This window comes from Oncorhynchus clarkii, chromosome 12 (genome assembly GCF_045791955.1).
Source record: "Oncorhynchus clarkii lewisi isolate Uvic-CL-2024 chromosome 12, UVic_Ocla_1.0, whole genome shotgun sequence".
NCBI lineage: Eukaryota > Metazoa > Chordata > Actinopteri > Salmoniformes > Salmonidae > Oncorhynchus > Oncorhynchus clarkii.
Genome location: NC_092158.1, coordinates 40,369,212 through 40,393,470, shown reverse-complemented (window position 1 = coordinate 40,393,470; position 24,259 = coordinate 40,369,212). Strand labels below are relative to the sequence as shown.

Here is a 24,259-nt window from a genome sequence, read left to right as displayed (position 1 = left end):
GGTCTACATCAGTCTGCCTGTCAGCTCTCTAGAGTCCCCACCGACCCCCACACACCCTCTTGTTACATTAGCGCCGTAGAAAACAAACACACATATACACATCGCTTAGCTGAGAACATAGGTGCAGGAAAGTAATACTCCCCTCACCCCCGTTGGTAGTCACTTTATCATCTCTGCTCATTGGTTACATCAGTCACACAAGACACCCCAGAGGCCTCAACAGAATATTGTTATGGAGAAGTCTAGCAGGGAAAGAGAGAGGTTCAACTTCATAACTATAGTAGTTGCCATTCAATATTTACACTGAACAAAACCAAAAACCATAAGCACAGACTATTATCAAAGCCATTATCAAAGCCAGATATACTCACAAATAAACCTTGATGAAGCCCAAGTTCACCATACAACAGATACAGAAGATCGAACAACCAGAGTGACATAGGCTATTAACAAACAATTTTCACCAAATGTAGATACCAATGTAGCCAAGAAACACGAGCAATAGCCTCTGATGGCGGGATATTTCACATCATCCGACAAAATGACACACTGCTCAGCTCAGCCATAGAACGATGTCGCATCCACAGTTACAACTGATAGGTGGCACTGATTTTGACCTCTGGGTCGTTAAACACTGGGCAGGTGTCCAGGGCATAACCGGGGTGATTACTCACTCACACACACACATTATTATGTGAAATATTATTGCACACATATAATAAATAAGGTTCTTACGAAATTTGCCTGATAACGCAGTTCAAAACGTAAAAAGTGGCCCATCAAAAATGAATTATATCTTGATAAGTCAAATGCATTCAAAGGGATGTTGTCTATCCTCCTCATGATTCAACAAAAGCTTAACCTGCAGATTGTAAAGAAAAATGCATTTAGGCCTACCTTGTAAATTAAGTCCATTCGTCTGCTGAACCTCTGTGTGAGTGTTGTAGAAGACAGGGCAGGACCCCCATGTCCATTATTTTATTCTGCATGCACACAGCAGGGCAGCCACGCACATACAATGGTTATAGTGTACTGTAGTTAGTTGCAACTATCTTGTTGAAGCCAAGGTTCAGGCCCGCACTGAGTGGCAGGAGAAGCTCCATTCTCCATAGGCCACAAAGCAAAGGTAAAATTACCAAGATGTGTAAAAGTCAGGGTAAGTATTAATTGTTAATGATGGTTTCAGACAAGTGGACAGTCCAGTACTCACTGTTCGCATGCCCTACAGCTAGCAGTGAGGGAGATGTTGGTTGCCTTGCCTGTCATGAATAAAGTCACATCTTGTATGCTGCCTCAGTCTCGTCATAAATGTAATTACATTTGAGGAGCCACTCTTCAAACCCTCCAAATGGCACGTTCGTTTCATTATTACAACTTGGAAAATTTTAGAGGTGCAGTATAGTAGTGTCTATTTGTCAGGTTATTTTTACTAGCTAGCTTTGTTCAGTTGAAGGGATGCGAGTGACAAATTATGTAGACTCGCCCAAATGTGCCCAGACATTTAGGCAATACGCATACGCATAATATGAAATCGGCTCAATGCATCAAAAGCTTAGCAAAGCAGCGACACCTATGCTGACCCTGTTCATTAACAGTGACTGGATTCAGAAAAGGCCATGCGTCAATGAGTTTAGATTTTTTTTAATGGATTTGAATCGATGGAAAGAAATGCATGAATACCCTGTCGCCTTTCCTGAGGTTTTGATGCAGTTTTAAGCAAATTCTGAGCATTAAAAAAACCAGAATGAGAAAAAAGCTCCCCCACACAATCACACCTCCTCCTCCATGCTTCACGGTGGGAACTACACATGCGGAGAGCCTGCGTTCACCTACTCTGCGTCTCACAAAGACACAGCGGTTAGAACCAAAAATCTCTTTGGACTCATCAGACCAAGGACAGATTTCTACCGGTCGAATGTCCATTGTTCATGTTTCTTGGCCCAAGCAAGTCTTCTTATTGGTGTCCTTTAGTATCGGTTTATTTGTAGCAATTCAACCATGAAGGTCTTAATCATGCAATCTCCTCTGAACAGTTGATGTTGAGATGCGTCTGTTACTTGAACTCAGTGAAGCATTTATTTGGGCTGCAATTTCTGAGGCTGGTAACTCTAATGAACTTATCCTCAGCAGCAGAAGTAACTATGGTTCTTCCTTTCCTGTGGTGGTCCTCATGAGACAGTTTCCTCACAGTGATTGATCGTTTTTGCGACTGCACTTGTGAAGAAACTTTAAAAGTTCTTAACATTTTCTGGATTGACTGACCTTCATGTCTTAAAGTAATGATGGTCTGTCGTTTGTCTTTGGTTATTTGAGCTGTTCTTGCCATAATATGGACTTGGTCTTTTACCAAATAGGGCTATCTTCTGTATACCACTCCTACCTTGTCACAACAACTGATTGGCTTAAACGCCAACACCTGTTAATTGAAATGCATTCCAGGTGACTACCTCATGTAGCTGGTTGGGAGAATGCCAAGAGTGTGCAAAGCTGTCATCAAGGCAAAGGGTGGCTACTTTGAAGAATCTCACATCTCAAATACATTTTGATTTGTTTAACACTGTTTTGGTTACTACATGATTCCATATGTGTTATTTCATAGTTTTGATGTCTTCACTATTATTCTACAATGTAGAAAATAGTAAAAAAAAATAAGAAAAACCCTTAAATAAGTAGGTGAGTCCAAACTTTTGACTGGTAATATATACATATATACACTTCACTGCCTGCATTATATTGCTAGCAAGTATCCATCAGGACAACCAACTATAGATGTTTGTAATGTATAAAGTTTACTTAGGAGAGGGAGACAGACCATGTTCACACCATGGCCAGCGCCAGGCCACTCTGTGGCGGTGCCAGCAGGGCTAGTGACTGAGACAGGTGCAGCAGATGTCCAGACGGGCAGAGGGGAGCGCCAGCACTGACAGTTTCCTGGCACCCTCACTCCTCTCGGACACTTTGCTACACATGGGATTGAGGCACGCTCAGCAGTGAGCTGCACACACCATAGGGTGAAAAGAGGAGAGAGGAGAAGAGTGACGAGTCTCATCTTATGCCAGTACAGGCTTGATACAACCTGGACTTTACTAGGTAGACCTGTGCTCATCTCATTTCTCCCAAAGGTAAACATGTATTTGACTAAATGATAGCAGAGTAATGTTTCATATAAAACATGGGAAAAGAAGGTATAGAAAGCCTCAAAGACATTTTACTTTTTAAAGATGTGAATCTAAAATAGGTATATCTCAGTTTTATTATAAAATCAATTGACAAACTATGATAACAAGACATGGAAAATACTTTATCATCTGACACCGCGCTATAAAGTCGCTCTTAAAATACTGTATCAGAAGCACATAGAAAATTAGTATACAAAACATTAAGAACACCTACTCTTTCCATGACATAGACTGACCAGGTGAATGAAGGTGAACGCTAGGATCCCTTATTGATGTTACTTTTAAATCCACTTCAAATCTGTGTAGATGAAGGGGAGGGGACAGGTTAAAGAAGAAGTTTTAAGCCTGGAGATAATTGAGACATGGATCGTATTTGTGTACCGTTCAGATTGTGAATGGGCAAGACAAAAACATTTAAGTGCCTTTGAACGGTGTATGGTAGTGTCAGGTGCACTGGTTTGTGTCAAGAACTGCAACGCTGCTGGGTTTTTCACGCTTAACAGTTTCCAGTGTGTATCAAGAATGGTCCACCACCCAAATGAAATCCAGCCATCTTGACACAACTGTGGAAAGCATTGGAGTCAACATGGGCCAGCATCCCTGTGAAATGCTTTCAACACCTTATAGAGTCCATGCCCCGACGAATTTAGACTGTCTCGGTAAAAAAGGGGGGTGGTCCAAGGTGTTCCTAATGTTTGATATATTCAGTCTATACAAGTGTACATGCATAGTAATAATTACAAAATTACAGAACAAAAACAGACGGCTGTTGAACAGGGAGATGGAATTTCCTCAGCATTTTCTTACAGGTGAATACTGTGCTGCCTACTGTATGTAAACCATGTACGTGTCTATGCAGTGGACTCAGAGTTTTGTTGGGCTGTAGTGTTTATGAGGTCTCTGGGAAGACTCTCTCTGGCCTCCTGCATCCGTCTCCTGGCCCTCTGGAATGCCTCTGCCAATTAGAGCACAAATCGATTGTTTACCAGACTACTTATTTTCTTTCACTCAGCATATTGTGTACCAGCATCTTGACATTTTGTTATTCTTTCTCAATGATTTGTATTTGGACATTACATTCCTTACCCAGGACATTATAGACAGAACCTTGCTGACTGAAGCCTCCCAGCTGGTCTAGAACACTCTGCCTCCTCTTCTTCAGGGTGCTGGCATCAACAAATGCCCTTCACAAAAGACAAGCAGAGTGATGTCAAACAAACAACAGAAAATATGGCCCAAATGGAAAGAATCCAGATCTCTAGAAGTCTGAACCTTTTTCATTCTGCTGCTTTACCCCATACCAAAAGAACATAATACTGTAGACCCCTCATAAATAATCTGTAAATATTCAATGTGGTATTTTCATCTGTGCAACCAACAGAAAGTCTTGACTTAAACCAGACTCACCTGGCGTGCTGGATACAATGGAGGTTGAAGGTGACGCTGCCTGTGGTCTGTGTGCGGAAGCCAAAGCGACTCAGCCGCTCTCCCTACACAGACAGTGTTAGCTAGACTTGTATTTAAATACTTATCTTCGAAGTCGGTGTTTTCAGGACTTTATTCAGAGAATTGCAGTATTTTCATTGTACCTTGAAGGTTCCTGGGACTCTGACGTAACTGTAGTCCTCCAGCTCAGGGGATCCACCAATGAAGAAGCGTCTCAGTTCTGACACTGTTCCCGTCTGGAGCGGTCTCCACGTATGACATGTTATTGTATGCTTGCCTATGGGATACAGACACACACAGCCAGAGTAGATCATCATTTAAGCTACTTTCAGAAAACAATTCCGACTGTCATTGAACAGCACCATGCTCTATACACATCTTACCAGGGGTGGAAGGAATGACCAGGTAGCCATAGCCTTCATTTCTGTAGCGCTGCCAGAAGTCCAGGGAGAGGACTTTGAAGTACAGAACTGGCCATTGGGGGAGGGATTCTATGACAAAATAATTAGCAGGAAAATGAAAGAAATGCCATATGAAGAAATGTTGTGATAAAATGCATGGAGCCCTGAAAACGCCTGGCACAAATACAATAATTATGTTTAGGAATACAATATAAACAAAATATTTATTTTGATACAAATACAATATAATAGTGCATTTGTAAAGTATTCAGACCCCTTCACCTTTTCCACATTTTGTTATGTTACAGCCTTATTCTAAAATGGATAAAATCGTTTTCCCCCCTCATCAATCTACACATAATACCCCATAATGAAAAAGTAAAAACAGGGCTTTAGAAATGTTTCTAAATAAAAAAAATAAAAAAATAAATATCACATTTACATAACTATTTACTCAGTACTTTGTTTAAACACCTTTGGCAGCAATTACAGCCAAGTCTTTTTGGGTATGACGCCACAAGCTTGGCATACCTGCATTTGGGGAATTTCTCTCATTCTTCTCTGCAGATCCTCTCAAGCTCTGTCAGGTTGGATGGAGAGCGTTGCTGCACAGCTAATTTCAGGTCTCTCCAGAGATGTTCAATCAGGTTCAAGTCCGGGCTTTGGCTAAGCCACTCCTGCGTTGTCTTGGCTGTGTGCTTAGGGTCGTTGTCCTGTTGGAAGGTTAACCTTTGCCCAGTCTGAGCCACGCTTGGCCAGGTGATGAGCGGTGCCTGGTGTTCTCCAGGCGTGACGCTTGGCATTCAGGCCAAAGAGTTGAATCTTGGTTTCAACGCTTGGCATTCAGGCCAAAGAGTTGAATCTTGGTTTCATCAGACCAGAGGATCTTGTCTCTCATGCTCTTAGAGTCCTTTAGGTGCAAACTCCAAGCGGGCTGTCATGTGCCTTTTATTGATGAGTGGCTTCCATCTGGCCTCTCTACCATAAAGGCCCGATTGGGGGAGTGCTGCAGAGATGGTTGTCTTTCTGGAAGTTTCTCCCATCTCTACAGAGGAACTCTGGAGCTCTGTCAGAGTGACCATAGGGTTCTTGGTCACCTCCCTGACCAAGGCTCTTCGTCCCCGATTGCTCAGTTTGGCCAGGCGGCCGGCTCTTGGAAGAGTTTTGGGGGTTACAAACTTTTTCCATTTAACAATGATGGATGCCACTGTGTTTTTGGGGACCTTCAATGCTGCAGAAATGTTTTGGTACCCTCCCCAGATCTGTGCCTCGACACAATCCTGTCTCGGCGCTCTACGGACAATTCCTTCCACCTTATGGCTTGGTTTTTGCTCTGACATGCACTGTCAACTGTGGGACCTTATATAGACAGGTGTGTGTCTTTCCAAATCAAGTCCAATCAATTCAATATACGACAGGAGGACTCAAATCAAGTTGTAGAAGCATCTCAAGGACGATCAATGGAAACAGGATGCAACTGAGCTCAATTTCGAGTCTCATAGCAAAGGATATGCATAGGATCGGTTTTCACTTTGTCATTATGGGGTATTGTGTGTAGATCGATTAGGGGAAAAAATATTTCATCCATTTTAGATTAAGGCTGAAACGTAACAAAATGTGGAAAGAGGGAATTACAATGCAAATTCACCCTCTGTCTCATCCTCTCTCCTGAAGAATGCCTCAAAGCTGAATGGGTAGCTGAAGAAAGCCACGTCGTCCTGCAAGCATAATAAAAGCATGTTCAGATATTTGCCTATGTCTCTAATAAGAACATAGATTAATGTGAAGACCTGAAGTATGTCCCCACCTTTCCTATGGTCTTTGTGCGACATGTCTGAGTCACGCCAGAGAGAGAGTGGAATGGCAGAGTGGACCAATCTAGGCAGAACAGGGAAGGTAGGGTTAGTTGAAAACAACTTATTAAAAACAACCAGCTATATTCTCTAAAGAGACAGGAATTTAGTTGTATATAGAGCTTACAAAGTTAAATGATGTAAAAGAAATACAGTATATTGACAATATGTGTAAGAAGTGGGATATTTTTCTCTATAAAGTTGAACGTTTATTTTGACTCACTGTGGGGCAGCTCCAGGAAAAAGTGGACGTATAAGTTGTCATATTCAAAGCCTTTGGCTGAGTCTGGAGAGCAGAGAAATTGTCACTACAGGAGACCTAAGGAAGTGCCTATTTTAAAATACAGTATATTGAAAAGTCATATTATAACTGTCTCTCCCATTACTGACCTATTTCTCCATTCACCAACAGACGCAGAATTCCAGGGGGTGGCTGAAGGACACAAACACAGACTTAATCCATCACATAATTTCATACATTGACTTGGCGTTTCACCAAAACACCTGAAATGTATGGGTTTCTGAGCATTAGTGCGTATTTGAATGACCAAATACTGAGCTAATACCGCAGGTGACCTTTGCTGATTAAACAACTTATGTTAAGGATCTGTCACAGACTACATACATACCATTTCAAAGTCCTGGCCAACCAAGCTGTTGAGGTAGTCTTTATGACGTACATAAAGCTGAAAGGAGAAAAAGAGAGGAGGTCATCGTCATAGAAAAGACTCTAACCTGCCTGAAAGGCTATAATAATATTTCATCAGTGTACTGTATGTACATGCATAAGGACAAATCTGACATGAGGCCACTTTGGGATACAAAAACATCTTCCAAGTTTTGATTTTGGGATGAACTATAATACAAGTATTGTTACAGTGCACCAACAGTGAATAACACTACACACTCAGTCACTCACATCTTTATACATGCGCTGTTCCCGTTCCTTCTCCTCTGGTCTGATGCCTTCTGACACGTTCTCCAGGGTTAGACGCCACACCTCCCTCTTCTCCCCCTCCGTCTCAACTCTGGGCACAAACACACAGCATCATAACACAGTCCATGACTTGTACTGTATGTATTCTGCTACCAAGTCAGTGACCCTTACTTGAGCTAGGGGTAAAACATTTTGACTTCAGCGGGTGCGGGTCACTTGCCTGTAGGGCTCCTTGGCTTGGTTGAAGTCTGGTTTGATGGTAACCACTCCATTTCCATCTGCTCTTATTGTGCACAACAAGCATTCCTTCTCCTTTTGGCCAAGTCTGAGAAATACAAGAATAAAATGCCACTTTTCAATGCCTGAATTGGAATCTACTTCAAAGTTATTACATATAAAGCAGTGTAATAAGTGTATAGGCTACATAGTGGTTTTTCCCCTTGTTCTACTCACTTCCCCGGTGGTCCCAGGTCCCCCATGATGTGCATGGTCTGTACAGGTGTGTTGACCATGTGGCTGGTCTTCACAAAGTCCTCCGAGGGCTCCCAGGTAATCAGCCTGGACTTGGGGATGGTGCTGTCACTGCAGACCAACAGAATACCACAAACACATTTTGCATACAAGGGTATGGTGTAATGTGAACATACCGGTACACTGTTTGTCTTCAAAACAGCACATCATGCTTCAATGTTGGTTCAATTTCATTCACTTTAATAATAATAATTCACTTTGGTGAGTAACAGGGACCTACACTGGGCGTCTGTCCTGTCGTCTGTGTCTGACATTGGCCATCCTTTCTGCCAGGAAAGTAGGGTTGGACTTGAACTGCGTCACCATACTCTGGGAATGCTGTAGTGAGTACATCAAAAACAGCTTTAAAACAATTACGTTTCTTTGGGACAGAAATTAAGTAAATGCTACTACAATACTGGACAACCCACTCCTCTTGAGGAATTACATCTGTCCAGGATGGATTGTTTTGAAAAACATTAATGAAATGGAGAATCAGTAGAAACTCACCCCTTCCCAATTGGTGAAGCGGTCAAAATCGGTGTAGGTAAAAATCCTGCGGTTCCGTCTGCCCCTGGTCCGCTCCTGAGCCATGATCTCTGTGTGGTATTGTCTCTCCAGTGGAGTCTGGCATACTGACTCACTCTGGAACAAATCCACTTCATACTGCACACACACACACACGCACCTTACCATGCAACATCAAACTATCCTAAACAGTAAAGTCTTATCTGTTATAAGGACACTGGTAGAGGACCTACCTGACTGAACAGCTTCTCCTGCCAGCCTACCACTAACTCCTCATCATCATCTCCAGCTGAAAACAAAACCAAGATGTTGTGGTCCATATCTAGCCACCACGAAAATAACATCTACTCAACTAAGAAGCATCTAACATCATCTTTATTTTTCACATCATCTTTCTGTTTCAAAACAGTGTTAATACCTGATTGAGACTGTGAGTTGAGGGTGTCCAGCTCAATGCCTCCCCTCTCCTGTTGAGTCCAAACCTGCTGCTGAAGGTGTTGGGAGAGGGCTGCTGTGGAGGTGACTCTCTGAATACGGATCCTGTAAACACCATTGTAAATATAAACAAAGTAAACAGGATTCTAGCTAGCTAAATGCCATGTTTTCATGGCAAACTCAGGGATCAGGTCAAGCAATATACTGGGTGTTTATCATCATCTGCTTTGAGAGCTAACGTTAGCTAACGACAGTGTCTTGCTTGTATGGCAATGCAAGGACTAAAAGCCAAACAAACGCCAACTTACTTTATTTTAAGGTTTTTGACAGCATCCCGGGAACGATAGACAGCTTCTCCCGTGTCAGTGCTCCAGCCGTCTGCCATGTTGTTACGTTGGGAACTTATGTATTGATGCTTGCTAGCTAGGTTAGCTAGCTATGCTGCAGTTGGTGGCTTAATAAATATTATTCTTAGCTAAATAGGAAGCTAACGTTAGCTTAACTAGCAACATACACACGCGCGCTATGTATCTAGAAGAAAGATGGTTTGCAGCAGGCAATTTACTAGCTAGCCAATTTTGTAGCTAGTACTTTTCACAAGCGTCTGCTCGTTGCATGGTAACAACTGTCTGCCAGCCTGGTTGGGTTTCTGGCGAGCAATACAACTATTTATTGGTTCACTACCGCCACCTACCGTGGGATACAGTCCAGAGCAGCAGAATAAACCCCCCCCCCCCCCCCCCCCCCAGTGATAACAGGTAAGATAATATCAGTACAATAATATTCCCTTGATGTAAAAAGTTTAACAACCCCTGATGTAATTAATTTAGACAAAAATCTGTCTGACACAAATAATTGGAATTTAAAAAGCTTTATTGGAAATTAACGTTTCAAACAGCACAATTCAAGTACAGATGAGTGTAGCTACATCAGATACATGCTAATTTAGTTTAAATGTGATGTATTCCTCCAGTCCCAGTTCATTTCTACTCTTTTGACATGCTTCAGACCAGATGCATGCTTCATTCAGTGTACAATGGTCCTGAATTTGCATATCAATGTGTTTGAACCTTTTACGTTCTGCATCTCTGCTGTCTTTCATCTGAAGCCATATCCTCCAGGGTCTAAACAGGTGTAGATTTCCATTTCTGTGTGGGAGACCAGATATTTCAAGGAGACCAGTAAAGGGCCTCTTCTCTTCCCTTTGTCCAAATGAGACCTAAGACCCCAATACCAGTGACACTGCCCTAAGGTTGGTGCTGTCCTTTGGATGAGACTGTGGAGACAGAGGTCTTATCTCTCTCTCTGTGGTTACTAAAGATGTCATGGCACTTATGACATGAGTAGAGGTGTTGACCCTGCTTCTCCTGGCTATATTTTCAGGCCTAAGCATGTCAATCCAACTCATTATCATAGGCTGTATGGGGATCAATATTTTTTAAATAATGCTGCATGTCTCAAAATATAAGAATGAAACCAATATATGTATTTTGCTAATCATAGTTCCTGTCTCTGAAATTACGTTTGTGTGTGTTGTAGGAATAACCAATACTCAAATTCTATGTGTGTGTGTGTGTGTGGTAGAAGTAATAGTTGGCCATTATTTCTTTGAACATCTCAGTTTGGGCAGCAGCCACTGAAGAAACCTGTCAATCAAAAACCACAGGAAAATAAATAGTATTATAAACTGGGTGGTTCGATCCCTGAAAGCTGATTGGCTGAAAGACGTGGTATATTTAAGCAAAAAGGCACGAGGGGGTGTGGTATATGGCCAATATACCACAGCTAAGGACTGTTCTTACTCACAACACAACACGGAGTGCCTGGATACAGCCCTTAGCCGTGGTATATTGACCATATACCACAAACCCCCAAGGTTTCTTATTGCTATTATGAACTGGTTTACAACGTAATTAGAGCAGTAAAATTAAATACTTTGTCATACCTGTGGTATACGGTCTGATATTTTTTATTTTTTTTATTTCACCTTTATTTAACCAGGTAGGCTAGTTGAGAACAAGTTCTCATTTGCAACTGCGACCTGGCCAAGATAAAGCATAGCAGTATGAGCAGACAACACAGAGTTACACATGGAGTAAACAATTAACAAGTCAATAACACAGTAGAAAACAAAGGGGGAGTCTATATACAATGTGTGCAAAAGGCATGAGGAGGTAGGCGAATAATTACAATTTTGCAGATTAACACTGGAGTGATAAATGATCAGATGGTCATGTACAGGTAGAGATATTGGTGTGCAAAAGAGCAGAAAAGTAAATAAATAAAAACAGTATGGGGATGAGGTAGGTGAAAATGGGTGGGCTATTTACCAATAGACTATGTACAGCTGCAGCGATCGGTTAGCTGCTCAGATAGCTGATGTTTGAAGTTGGTGAGGGAGATAAAAGTCTCCAACTTCAGCGATTTTTGCAATTCGTTCCAGTCACAGGCAGCAGAGTACTGGAACGAAAGGCGGCCAAATGAGGTGTTGGCTTTAGGGATGATCAGTGAGATACACCTGCTGGAGCGCGTGCTACGGATGGGTGTTGCCATCGTGACCAGTGAGCTGAGATAAGGCGGAGCTTTACCTAGCATGGACTTGTAGATGACCTGGAGCCAGTGGGTCTGGCGACGAATATGTAGCGAGGGCCAGCCGACTAGAGCATACAAGTCGCAGTGGTGGGTGGTATAAGGTGCTTTAGTGACAAAACGGATGGCACTGTGATAGACTGCATCCAGTTTGCTGAGTAGAGTGTTGGAAGCCATTTTGTAGATGACATCGCCGAAGTCGAGGATCGGTAGGATAGTCAGTTTTACTAGGGTAAGCTTGGCGGCGTGAGTGAAGGAGGCTTTGTTGCGGAATAGAAAGCCGACTCTTGATTTGATTTTCGATTGGAGATGTTTGATATGAGTCTGGAAGGAGAGTTTGCAGTCAGCCAATCAGCATTCAGGGCTCGAACCACCCAGTTTATAACAGACCGTATACCACGGGTATGACAAAACATGTATTTTTACTGCTCTAATTAAGTTGGTAACCAGTTAATAATAGCAATAAGGCACCTCGGGGGTTTGTGGTATATGGCCAATATACCATGGCTAAGGGCTGTATCCAGGCACTCCGTGTTGCGTCGTGCTTAAGAACAGCCCTTAGCCGTGATATATTGGCCATATATCACACCTCCTCGTGCCTTATTGCTTAAGTTTGCACTTACACATCAGATAGCTGCTCTTTCTCTGCTACCTCATTCTATTGCTATAATTCTCTAGTCTAGTATTCCCTGGTTATGTTCCACTTCTCCCTCCTCTATTTCCTCACCTCTTCCTCAGACTCTTCTTTTCCTCTTTCTTGTCCTCCTCCTTACTTCCTCCAACATTTCCCATCTGTTGCATCTTACTGGCCTTCTCTTGCTTCAATTCCTTTTTGGCCTTGCCCTTCTTTTTCTTATTGACCTTCCCTTCCTGAATATTTTGGACAAGGAGATAAAGTAATGTAAGTTTATGGGTTTTCTCTTCTCTTGAGCTACTATACCTAGAGCTATACTATACTATACTATACTATAGAAGGACTTACGGCCAATATTCCCTTCTTGTATTTCCTCTCACCTGTGGGGCCACTCCAGCCATTTCCTGGAGCAGCTTCCTGCCGGTCTCACTCAGGTTGGTGATGGGAGCCAGGCGAGGGCTGTGGCGGTATGGGAAGTTCTCTGTTCGGGGCAGAGCGATAATGACAGGGTTGAGAGGAGTCCGAGGCCTTGGAACATTTACTGGGTAGGGAGAGCCTACAGCAGAGGGCAGGGCCCGTAGGGCTTCAGCCAGTGTCCGGTGTGCTGAGGTCATAAGAGGAGAGAGGCCATTCTTGACAGATACAGGACCTGAGACCTTCCCTGGGCTCTGTAGGACCAGAAAGTAAAGTAACATATCAGGAAGTAACATATCAGAAAGTAACATATCATATCAAGTGCTATGTTCAACACAATCTGTAGAAATACTTTATAACTACTCTATACACATTGCAGATACATGACTACACTCAATAAGTAATTGTCTGCATCATTTCCAATCCCCCAAAAATATTTAATATGCAGAACTTACCAGGAAGTCTGACTCATCGAAGGAGTGGAGAGACAGATCATCATCCTGGTCCATATCCCTCACATCAAGCTTTGTCACCTTTCCATTCTCAACTTTCAGCTTTGGTGTCCTCCTTTCATGATCCTCATCATCACACTGTGTATCAGAGTCAACTAGTCAGAGACCATCCTCCTCCCAGTGATGTCACTCAACAAAGACATGGACCGTAGGGTACAACTCTTTTACCTCAGATTCACAGTCAGTGAAGGAGTAGATGGAAAAGTCATCAGAACTGGAGGATGAGATCACGTCATCACATTTTCTCTCTATCAGCCGAGTCACCCTTCCAGACTGAGGAGACAGAGAAAGGCATGTACTCATGGCAGCCATAGAATACACTGGCATTGACCCTCAAGGAAATGTAGAATATGTAGGCAATCCAACATGGTTGTGCAAGTAGTGAGTAATACATGGGTAACTGAAAATGCAATAAATGCAACTCCCATAACATTAGGGGTGGGGCTAAAGATCTCGAATGGATAATTGTCAATTCAACCAAGCCAACCAAAATGGCCATATGAATCAACAGATTGATCTAACTGTTGTGTCTCTATGGGAACAGCAGAGATGACCTGGCTGAGAGGCTCTGGATTGATGCTCCATCCATCCCCAGATGTCTGGTCCTGCCCATAGCTCACAATGATTGGCTGTTAACAGTAAAGAATGAATTCAACACTGCTTTGCTCATTTTGGCCTTGAATTGTGTATCAATAAATAATATAAGGACTGTTATGTGGTTGAATTTGAATGTGACTTACAGGCCTTTTGTGGATCTGAGGGGTCTGCACTGAAGTAGACTGTCAAGACAGCATTCAATGAGGTTAGATAGGGATATCTGCATTTGCTTTAATTCTGAGAACTGCAGTTTGTACATGCAGAATGCATAACTAATGTGTATGTGTTTTTGTTTCAGGTCAGATATGACTTACAGGCTGTGGCCTTCTGTGCACCTTGCCGGTTGGCCACAACAAGGAATCAGGGGTGTTCACCCTCACTGGTTTCAACTGTCAACACAACACTCAATTTAAAATGTGATAATATAACAAAAACAGGACAAAACAAAGAAATATTTGATATTTACCACATAAGGACGGCGTCTTAAAGCTCTTTTGATTCTCTCATCATTACGATCCATCTTTCTCTCTGGGGGAAAAATTTCCATCAATTATTTGACTCAAAACACATCCTAACACACAGACACACACACAAAGTTGGCATCCCAAATGGCACCCTATTCCCTATATATGTATATATAATATATATATGTTGGGAAGGAGGTGCACCAAAAGGCCAAAGATTACCTGCAACAACCTGAGTGAAGAAAACTATTGTACAGATTAAATCAAATCTGAACACCGTTTATGTAGTGAATTAATGCATGGTTACGTCATTTTGGGTCACAGCTTTATGACTGCGCTTAATACGTCACAAGAAAAACGCTTGTTTGGAGCCGGACTGGTGGGATCATCTTTTAACTGGTTCTAGCTCAATAACGAACGTGATGTGCTTATTATATCTTACTAACTGAGTAATGGTTGTATCGATGGTTGGTTGGACGTTTTACATAGATAGGCCAACATGATATCAATAGGAAGAAACCATTCCTTGCCAAATATTTTGTTGTATTATTGTTTTACTTTGAGTAACATTAAGGGACCATAATGGAAGCCGTTTACTTTATTGTGTTGTCCCTGGCCTGACACGTTTTATTTAATTAAACGGGTTTTATTATTTTATTAAACTGTCCAATCAAATATATATATCTCACTTTCTATCTAACTCACATGAGCTGTTGAGGACTCCTTGGTCATCACATTTTAGGCACAAGCCAGCAGGTGGAAGGAAGTGTCTTTAAATGCAGCACTGCCTTTAACGCACTTCATGATCTGCGCAACAGTATCTTTGTAGTTGTGAAAGTGATTAATCCAAATGCGGAAGTTCAGTACATTTGTTTTGGTTTAGCAAGCTAGCTTCTCAAGTCTTGGCTAAAGTGTTGTGCAATATTGGAGGAAAGGTGTCGTTACTGACATTTTGTATTGTGCTTGATTATCCTCTAGTAGTTTGACAAGTATGCACTGTACTGAGCATCAACATGATCACCCGAATAGTTTAGAAAGATGTGGTTCAGAGGTTCAAGAGTTTTACTCCTGAGTTCAGGCTACCAAGTGACATTGTTGCTGTCGTTATAGTATCATCAGTTTTGTTTGCAGTCACTACATATTTCGGTTTATCAGAGGATGTCTAAAGTCTTGGAACTACAGTTTTTGCCAATGGTGCATGGTACGTTAGCAAGGAGGGGTTGAGTAACTCAAGAATCATGCTCGGTAGCTAGCTACTTTGAATGGGACTGTTGTAACGTTATCTAGCTTTCTACAACGTGTAGCTAACGTTAATGACGTAACAGATGGTGCCAGTAGGCTACAGCAGCAAGCTAGAGCACAACACATCAATGCCGCTGATGTCTGTCAACCCGATAATTTCCGTTTAATCTACTTCTCTTCCTTTGCTTTACACAAGCTCATCACATACTCCTTCCACCACCAGACAGAGACCCATATACTCCTCAGCATTGGGGTTCTGGTGCTCCTCTGTGGTGGGATTGAGAAGAGTGTGGGCACTGTTTGGTTCCTCCTCGTGTTTCAGCTGCTCTCTATCAACACAGGGGTGTTGCACACAATCGTGTGGCTGGTACTGTTTGGTGCATCTGCCCAGAATCAAGTGGAGGGGTTAGTTCCTGTATCCCCCTCCCTTATGGGTATGGCCACAGTGTACTCACTTATGGTTAAGGGCTTTCTCATAATCACCCATGTTAGCCCTGGCCTGGCTGTTTCTGGTTATAGTAACACTTTTGGTCCCACACTCTCTTCCTCTGCAACCCCATCATAGCAGGGGGGATCTCTATCCTTACTCCAACCTTATTGTGGTTGAAAATAACTGTGATACACTGCAGTATGTCACAGCTTTAAGTGGGCTTTATAGTGTAGTTAAGTGGTAATATGTTTATGTGTGGCGCTGTGGTCTAAGGCACTGCATCTCAGTCTACAGTCCCTGGTTCGAATCCAGGCTGTATCACATCTGGCCGTTATTGGGAATCCCATAGGGCCGTGCACAATTGGCCCAGCTCTGTCCGGGTTTGGCCAGAGTAGGCCGTCATTGTAAATAAGAATTTGTTCTTAACTGACTTGCCTAGTTAAATAAAGGTCAAATAAAAATAAATAATATTGTAACGGCCGTCGTCGGTGGAAGAAGGTGAGGACCAAGGTGCAGCGTGGTAAGTGTTCATGATATTTAATATAATCAAAACTGAACACTAAACAAAATAACAACTAGGAAGAACGAACAAACGAAACAGTCTTGTCTAGTGATGACACACAAAACAGAAAATAAACACCCACGAAACACAGGTGGAAAAAGGCTACCTAAGTATGATTCTCAATCAGAGACAACTAACTGCCTCTGATTGAGAACTATACCAGTCCAAACTCAAAAACCAACATAGAAAAACAAACATAGTCTACCCACCCCAACTCATGCCCTGACCATACTAAAACGAAGACAAAAACAAAGGAACTAAGGTCAGAACGTGACAAATATGCTTTAAATGTGTGTTGAGTCCTCATGCTGAACATAACGGGATGTTTGGTTAGGAAAATCTACCATCACTGTGTCACACATTCTCCTTATCTTGCTCGGGTGAAACATACGGAAGGGGCTGGCACCCACTTCTAGACATGTCTGATGCTAGAGCATCAGTCCTGGATAAGAACAAGGGACAACTTTGGTTTTAGAAGTGGGTTTTTCCCCATCCGGTCAGATAAATAGTCCAAACAGCCAACCCAACTGCGTCCTCATGGCCCTCATGGGGGTATGTCTCCCTGTCCCAATGAAAGTTGTGCCCCTGAACATTGATGTCCTGTATGACCCTACATCAATAGAGAAGGAAGACGGTCCACCCACCCTGAGTACTGAGAAAGCACTAGACGCATCATTTATCCTCCAAGACGAGAGGTCATTAAAATTAACATGATTGCTGGGTGCAAGCCAGAGTACATGATGGACGAGTTCACCTCATCATATTCTCTTTATCAGCCGAGTCACCCTTCCAGACTGAGGAGACAGAAATACACTGGCATTTACTCTCAAGGACCTTCCATAGTATATGATTCTTTAGCATCTTGAATGGATGATTGTCAATTCAACCAAGCCAACCAAAATGGTCATATGAATCAACAGATTGATCTATCTGTTGTGTCTCTATGGGAATAGCAGAGATGACCTGGCTGAGAGGCTCTGGATTGATGCTCCATCCCCAGATGTTTGGTCCTGCCCACAGCTCACAATGATTGGCTGTAAACAGTAAAGAACGAATTAAACACTGCTTTTCTCATTGCAGAATGCATAACTAATGTTTATGATTATTGTTTTTAGATCAGATACAGTGGGGCAAAAAGGTATTTAGTCAGCCACCAATTGTGCAAGTTCTCCCACTTAAAAAGATGAGAGGCCATTACTGATAATGAATAACGTGTTCCATCATGACCTGTTACATTACTTTTACCACTTGATCAAGTTGTTTATGCAAAATAGCTATTTGTAAATAAACAGTATAACTTGAAGACATGCAATTGTAAATAAATCATAATAATTGATTTGCTATACTTAGACTATGTAGTAATTTATGGCTTCTCTTTACTGTGCACAATGACCAATTAATTATACAAATGTTTTGGTGCTTTTAAATTTTTTTTTGTGACATCCAATTGGTAGTTACAGTTTGTCCCATCGCTGCAACTCCTCTACGGACTTGGGAAAGGCAAAGGTCGAGAGCCATGCGTCCTCCGAAACACGACCCTGCCAAGCCACACTGCTTCTTCACACAGAAGCCAGCCGTAGCAATGTGTTGGGAGGAAACTGGCGACTGCAGAGTGCATCAGTTATTTGGAGTAAGGATACAGATCCTGCCCTGTGATGATGACGTTACAGAGTAAGACAGTGTGTGGGACCAAAAATGTTATGAGCAGAAACAGCCAGGGCAGGGCTAACATGGGTACGCTGACCCCAAAAAGAAAGCTCTTAACCATAAGTGAGTACACTGTGGCCATACCCATAAGGGAGGGGGATACAGGAACTAACCCCTCCACTTGATTCTGGGCAGATGCACCAAACACTACCAGCCCCAGAATTGTGTACAACACCCCTGTGCTGATAGAGAGCAGCTGAAACATGAGGAGGAACCAAACAGTGCCCACACTCTTCTCAATCCCCCCACAGAGGAGCACCAGAAGCCCGATGCTGAGGAGTATCTGGGTCACTGTCTTGTGGTGGAAGGGGTATGTGATGAGCTTGTGTCACTCAGCCCCTCCTTGCTAACTTACCATGCCCATCGCCAAAAACTGTAGTTCCAAGACTGAAGGCATCCTTTGATAACCTGAGACATGTATTGACAATAAACAAAACAAATTACATGATAATAACAGGATCAATGCCACTCGTTAGCCTCAACTCAGGAGTAAAACTCTTGAACCTCTGAACCACAGTTGTGGAAAATTCTATTCAAAGATTAAGGCAGGGTTTACTTACTGACTTTATTGTCCCCATGGGGAAATTTTGATGCAGTGTCCTGTACACGTTTAAAGTGGCATTTAAATACAAAACAAAATTTACAATACAACTTTCATAAGTTACATACCAATAAAACATTTAAAAAATGACTAGCCTGCTGGCCTTACTGATTCGATAGGAACATCAGCCCGAGCTATTTAGGAGGGATATCACACCTGGCACAAATGTTTGTCTAGTTCTGTTTTTCTTGCTGAGGGGTGCCCTATACCTGTGCCCAGTGGGGAGTAGTTCAAAGTCCGGGTACAAGGGGTGGCTTGGGTCTAAAATGATTTTGTGAGACTTGCGGAGGGCCCTGACCTTTAAGTACTTTGCTTGCTGTGGTGATAATCCTATATTTAACAATGTAATAAACATATTTAATACAAGCAGCTGCAGAGGAGAGCCACCTCTAATTTCACAGCAAGGATGAAATGGTTACATGTCCCTTATATAGTGGGAGGTGATAATACAAATCATATTGTATTCACACAACAGTGTTTTCTATAAATCAATAGTTCCGGAACACAATGGCCTTGTGTTAGGACGCAGACATACCAGTAGTCTATGAAACGCATAACATCACAGTCCAACACAGAACATATCCCTTGAGAAGTTACAACAGCTCACCCTAAATTCTTCCACCACATCTTTCAAAACTGATTTTTGATGCTCAGTACATATGTCAAACTAATACCAGTGGATAATCAAGCACAATACAAAAATGTCAGTTACGACACCTGTCCTCCAATATTGCACAACACTTTAACTAAGACAGGGTAGATAGATTGGTAAACCAAAGCAAATGTAATGGACTTTTTATTAATCACGTTCACAACCAAAGTTATTTGATGTGCAGATCATGAAGTGCACTAAGGCAGTGCTGCATTTAAAGACACTGCCACCTGCTGGCTTGTGCCTGAAATGTGATGATCAGAGTTCTCAACAGCCCATTTGAGTTAGATAGAAAGTGAGATAGATATATTTGACAGTTTAGTAAAAAAATAAAACAGTTTAATAAAATAAAACGTGTCAGGGACAACGCAATAAAATCAACGAATTCCATTGTGGTCCCTTAGTGCTTGTTACTCAAAGTGCAAAATTATTTTGGGGGGGGCAAGGAATGGTTCCTTTCTATTGATATCCTGTTAGCCTATCTATGTAAAAAAAAAAAATCCAACCAACCATCGATACAACCATTACTCAGTCAGTAGGAAATATGCACATCACTTTCATTAATCAGCTAGCTACAACCAGTGAAGAAGACAATACCACTAGTTAGGCTCCAAACAAGCCTTTCTCTTGCGATGTATTATGACGTAACCAAGCATTAATTCCCTACATACACTGTGTTCAGATTTGATTTAATCTGTATAATCTTTCTTCACTCAGGTTGTTGCAGGTAACCTTTGGCCTTTTGGTGCACAGCCTTCCCAACCTGTATACAGGGTACCACATACACTCATAGAGCTCTGGAAAGAATTAACAAATGTTTCTGTAATCAGCATCTCTACATGTATGGCAGAAATTCCATTCCAGTGTCTGTTGATTTCCAACACAGGCACACCTCATTCTACTGAATGGGGTACTGATTAGGTGATCACCTGAACCAAATCTTATTTAACGAGGAAAAGTATAAAAACCACTGCTGTGGTCATCACTATCCTCTTGCAATAGGACCAGCTGGATGTTTAAATCAGTGCTAGTTGTACCTCAAAAGTAATTGGAATCAAAAAATAACTATTAACCATGCCAGAAGAGTTGAAAAGGAACATTTTGAGTGAGGAAAATAAGGGCTTTACTGGCAGAGGGATACAGGATGCTTCCATCCTTAACATTTCAAAGACAGCGGTTCATTGGGGTGGCAGGTAGCCTAGTGGTTAGAGCGTTGGACTAGTAACCAAAAGGTTTCAAGATCGAATCCCAGAGTTGACAAGGTAAAAATCTGTCGTTCTGCCCCTGAACAAAGCAGTTAACCTACAAAAAGAATGGCAAATGCAGCTGAGGTGAAGTGCACGGTGAGGATGGTTTGAAACAGGCTCCTAGGGGCAGGGCTGAAGTTGTGCAAAGCTAGAAAAAAGCCCTTCATCAATGAGAAGCAAAGAAGTGCCTGGCTGAGGTTTTCAAAAGACCATAGTAGAGGACTGGAGTAAGGTCATCTTCTCCGATGAGTACAATTTTCAGCTTTGCCCAACACCTGGTCGTCTAATGGTTAGACGGAGACCTGGAAAGGCCTACAAGCCAGTGTCTCGCACCCACTGTGAAATTTGGTGGAGGATGGAATCGGGCAGATTTATCTTTGTGAAGGACTCATGAATCAAGCCACGTACAGGGTTGTCCTGGACGAAAACTTGCTTCCTTCTACTCTGACAATGTTCACCAACTCTGAGGATTGGTTTTTCCAGTAGGACAATGCTCCATGCCACACAGTCAAGTCAATCAAGGTGTGGATGGAGGACCACCAGATCAAGACCCTGTCATGTCCAGCCCAGTCTCCAGACCTGAACCCCATTAAACTTCTGAAATGTGATCAAGAGGAAGATGGATGGTCACAAGCCATCAAATAAAGCCAAGCTGCTTGAATTTGAGCCAGGATGGCATAAAGTCACCCAACACCAACGTAAAAGACTGGTGGCCAAGACGCATGAAAGCTGTGATTGAAAATCAGGGTTATTCCACCAAATAATGATTTCAGAACTCTTCCTAAGTTAAAATATTAGTATTATTCGAGGTCTGACAACACCGCATCTGTTTTTGTTATTTTGATCAGTTGTAATTTTCTGCAAATAAATGCTCTAAATGACAATATTTGAATTTGGAATTTGGGAGAAATGTCAGTAGTTTATAGAATAAAACAAAAATGTACATTTTACCCAAACACATACCTATAAATAGTAAACCCAGAGAAACTGATCATTTTGCAGTGGTCTCTTAATGTTATCCAAATCTGTGTATATACACACTCACACACATATATATATATTATATATATACATACAATATTGATGGAAATGTTTCCCCCAGAAAGCAATGGATCGTAATAATGATAGAATCAAAAGAGCTTTAAGACGCAGCCCTTATGTGGTAAATATACAATACATGTCTGTTTTGTCCTGTTTTTGTTATATTATCACCTTTTAAATTGAGTGATGTGTTGACGGATGAATCCAATGAGGGTAAACACCCCTGATTCTGTGATGTGGTCAACCGGCAAGGTGCATAGAAGAATAAAGCCTATAAGTCATTTTGAACTGAAATCAGTAACATATGCACATTAGTTATACATTCTGCAATGAGCAAAGCAGTGTATAATTAATTCTTTACTGTTTATAGCCAATCATTGTGAGCTGTGGGCAGGACCAGACATCTAGGGACGGATAGAACATCAATCCAGAGCCTCTCAGCCAGGTCATCTCTGCTGTTCCATTAGACACAACAGATTGATCTATGGCCATTTTGGTTGGCTTGGTTGAATTGACAATTATCCATTCGAGATGCTAAAGAATCCTATACTATGGAAGGTCTTTAGCCCCACCTCTAATGTTATGCGAGTTTTCAGTTACCCATGTAACTGCATTTTCAGTTACACTTGTATTACTCACTACTTGTACAACCATGTTGGATTGCCTACATATTCTACATTTCCTTGAGGGTCAATGCCAGTGTATTCTATGGCTGCCATGAGCACATGCCTTTCTCTGTCTCCTCAGTCTGGAAGGGTGACTCGGCTGATAGAGAGAAAATATAATGACGTGATCTCATCCTCCAGTTCTGATGACTTTTCCATCTACTCCTTCACTGACTGTGAATCTGAGGTAAAAGAGTTGTACCCTACCGTCCATGTCTTTGTTGAGTGACATCACTGTTAGGAGGATGGTCTCTGTCTGACATGTTGACTCTGATACACAGTGTGATGATGAGGATCATGAAAAGAGGACACCACCGCTGAAAGTTGAGGATGGAAAAGTGACAAGTTTGAAGTGGGGGAAATGGAAGAGGATGATGACCTGTCTATCTCCTCTTCTCTACTTACACACGCACACACACACACACATTTTTGAGTAACTCTTTCACTGAATGTGGAGAATGGACTATGACCAGCTAGCTCTCTGACACACAGCTTGATGATGGCAATGACGCCTCTACTGAGGACAGCCCAGAGCCTCCAAAGGAACCACAAGGACCACTGAAAGACCATCGACTGGTATGCATCTTTTAAATTTGTGTGTGTGCGTGTCACATCTCAGTGGTTTGACCCTATATCTGTTGAGATTATTGTGGCCAAGCCCAACATCCTCCTCCCTGTCTCTGTGAGTGCCCTGAAGAAGGTGTCACACCAGATGGAGGTGGTCCCCACTGTCCGGCCCTGCAGGCAGCAGCTGGACAAGAAGACACAGTGGACCAACACCAACGAGGAGAGTCTGAGGAGGATCAAAGAGAACCTGACCTCAATAGAACTCAACCTGGAGGAAGGTCTGAAGACGCACAATGACGGTCAGCACATCAACCAAGAGGCAGAAGAAGAATGAGGGATGCTGTAGAGGATGGATTGCGAAGTAAATGGGGAGGAGGAAGGAGAGACTGAGGGATGAAGACGTGGCTAGGGAGGTCAAGAGGATGGGCGAGCAGGTGAGGGCACTGATCCAAGTGATGAAGAGAAACTGCAGTGAAGGTGATCTTAAGGCAGTAGACCTGGACAGTTGGCTGAATGACTTGGAGGTTGAAAGTGGCATTCAAGAAATGCACTGGAGAGATGGCTGAAATTATAGACAGCATGGCAGAAATGCAGACCAGTATAGCCGAGAACAGGCTCCTCAAGTCATAAAAAAAGAACAATGTCCAGAGCTTTGGAAGTTACTCCAACTTATTGAGTGTAGTCATGTATCTGCAATGTGTAGAGTAGTTATAAAGTATATCTACAGATTGTTTTTAACATAGCCTTTTCCTGATATTTTCCTTTACTTTCTGGTCCTACAAAGCCCAGGGAAGGTCTCTGGTCCTGTGTCTGGCAAGACTAGCCTCTCTGCTCTTGTGACCTCAGCACCCTGGACCCTGGCTGAAGCCCTACAGGCCCTGCCCTCTGCTATGGCCCCTCCCTCCCCAGAGAATGTCCCAAGGCCTCGGACTCCTCTCAGCTCTGTCATTATCACTCCGTCCGCTACAGAGAACTTCCAATAACGCCTCACCTGGCCCCCATCACCAACCTGAGCCAGACCGGCAGGAAGCGGCTCCAGGAAATGG

At 42.4% G+C, this 24,259-nt stretch overlaps 2 protein-coding genes and 1 pseudogene across 2 annotated transcripts; 1 reads left to right on the top strand and 2 right to left on the bottom strand.

The window, feature by feature from the left end:
• Window positions 1-3,235: 3,235 nt before the first annotated feature.
• On the bottom strand, window positions 3,236-9,947 carry LOC139423192 (MKS transition zone complex subunit 1). The gene is made up of 18 exons (XM_071174922.1): window positions 9,598-9,947; window positions 9,273-9,394; window positions 9,088-9,143; window positions 8,837-8,992; window positions 8,568-8,665; window positions 8,270-8,398; window positions 8,037-8,141; window positions 7,799-7,907; window positions 7,509-7,565; window positions 7,270-7,312; window positions 7,103-7,165; window positions 6,834-6,904; window positions 6,675-6,744; window positions 5,009-5,116; window positions 4,769-4,902; window positions 4,587-4,669; window positions 4,266-4,363; window positions 3,236-4,134 (listed from the first exon to the last, which is right to left on the bottom strand). Exons 1-18 carry the CDS (start codon window positions 9,672-9,674, stop codon window positions 4,031-4,033), a joined length of 1,683 nt encoding a protein of 560 aa, XP_071031023.1. The 5' UTR covers window positions 9,675-9,947; the 3' UTR covers window positions 3,236-4,030.
• A 197-nt stretch (window positions 9,948-10,144) lies between these two features.
• LOC139423193 (uncharacterized) lies at window positions 10,145-13,871 on the bottom strand. The gene is made up of 4 exons (XM_071174923.1): window positions 13,607-13,871; window positions 13,382-13,516; window positions 12,893-13,180; window positions 10,145-10,935 (listed from the first exon to the last, which is right to left on the bottom strand). Exons 1-4 carry the CDS (start codon window positions 13,763-13,765, stop codon window positions 10,849-10,851), a joined length of 669 nt encoding a protein of 222 aa, XP_071031024.1. The 5' UTR covers window positions 13,766-13,871; the 3' UTR covers window positions 10,145-10,848.
• A 1,641-nt stretch (window positions 13,872-15,512) lies between these two features.
• Window positions 15,513-17,382, top strand: LOC139422383 (uncharacterized; annotated as a pseudogene).
• Window positions 17,383-24,259: the final 6,877 nt, after the last annotated feature.

What these genes read in the sequence shown, in the direction of transcription:
- LOC139423192 (XM_071174922.1), bottom strand. Translation starts at nt 9,674, where the DNA reads ATGGCAGACGGCTGGAGCACTGACACGGGAGAAGCTGTCTATCGTTCC. An exon ending in GCACAAAGACCATAGGAAAG is followed by an intron (nt 6,745 to 6,833) that starts GTGGGGACATAC and finishes TTATGCTTGCAG; the next exon opens with GACGACGTGGCTTTCTTCAG. An exon ending in GAGAGAGGATGAGACAGAGG is followed by an intron (nt 5,117 to 6,674) that starts GTGAATTTGCAT and finishes ATTTTGTCATAG; the next exon opens with AATCCCTCCCCCAATGGCCA.
- LOC139423193 (XM_071174923.1), bottom strand. Translation starts at nt 13,765, where the DNA reads ATGCCAGTGTATTCTATGGCTGCCATGAGTACATGCCTTTCTCTGTCT. An exon ending in TCACTGACTGTGAATCTGAG is followed by an intron (nt 13,517 to 13,606) that starts GTAAAAGAGTTG and finishes TCTGATACACAG; the next exon opens with TGTGATGATGAGGATCATGA. An exon ending in TGGCTGGAGTGGCCCCACAG is followed by an intron (nt 10,936 to 12,892) that starts GTGAGAGGAAAT and finishes TTTGATTGACAG; the next exon opens with GTTTCTTCAGTGGCTGCTGC.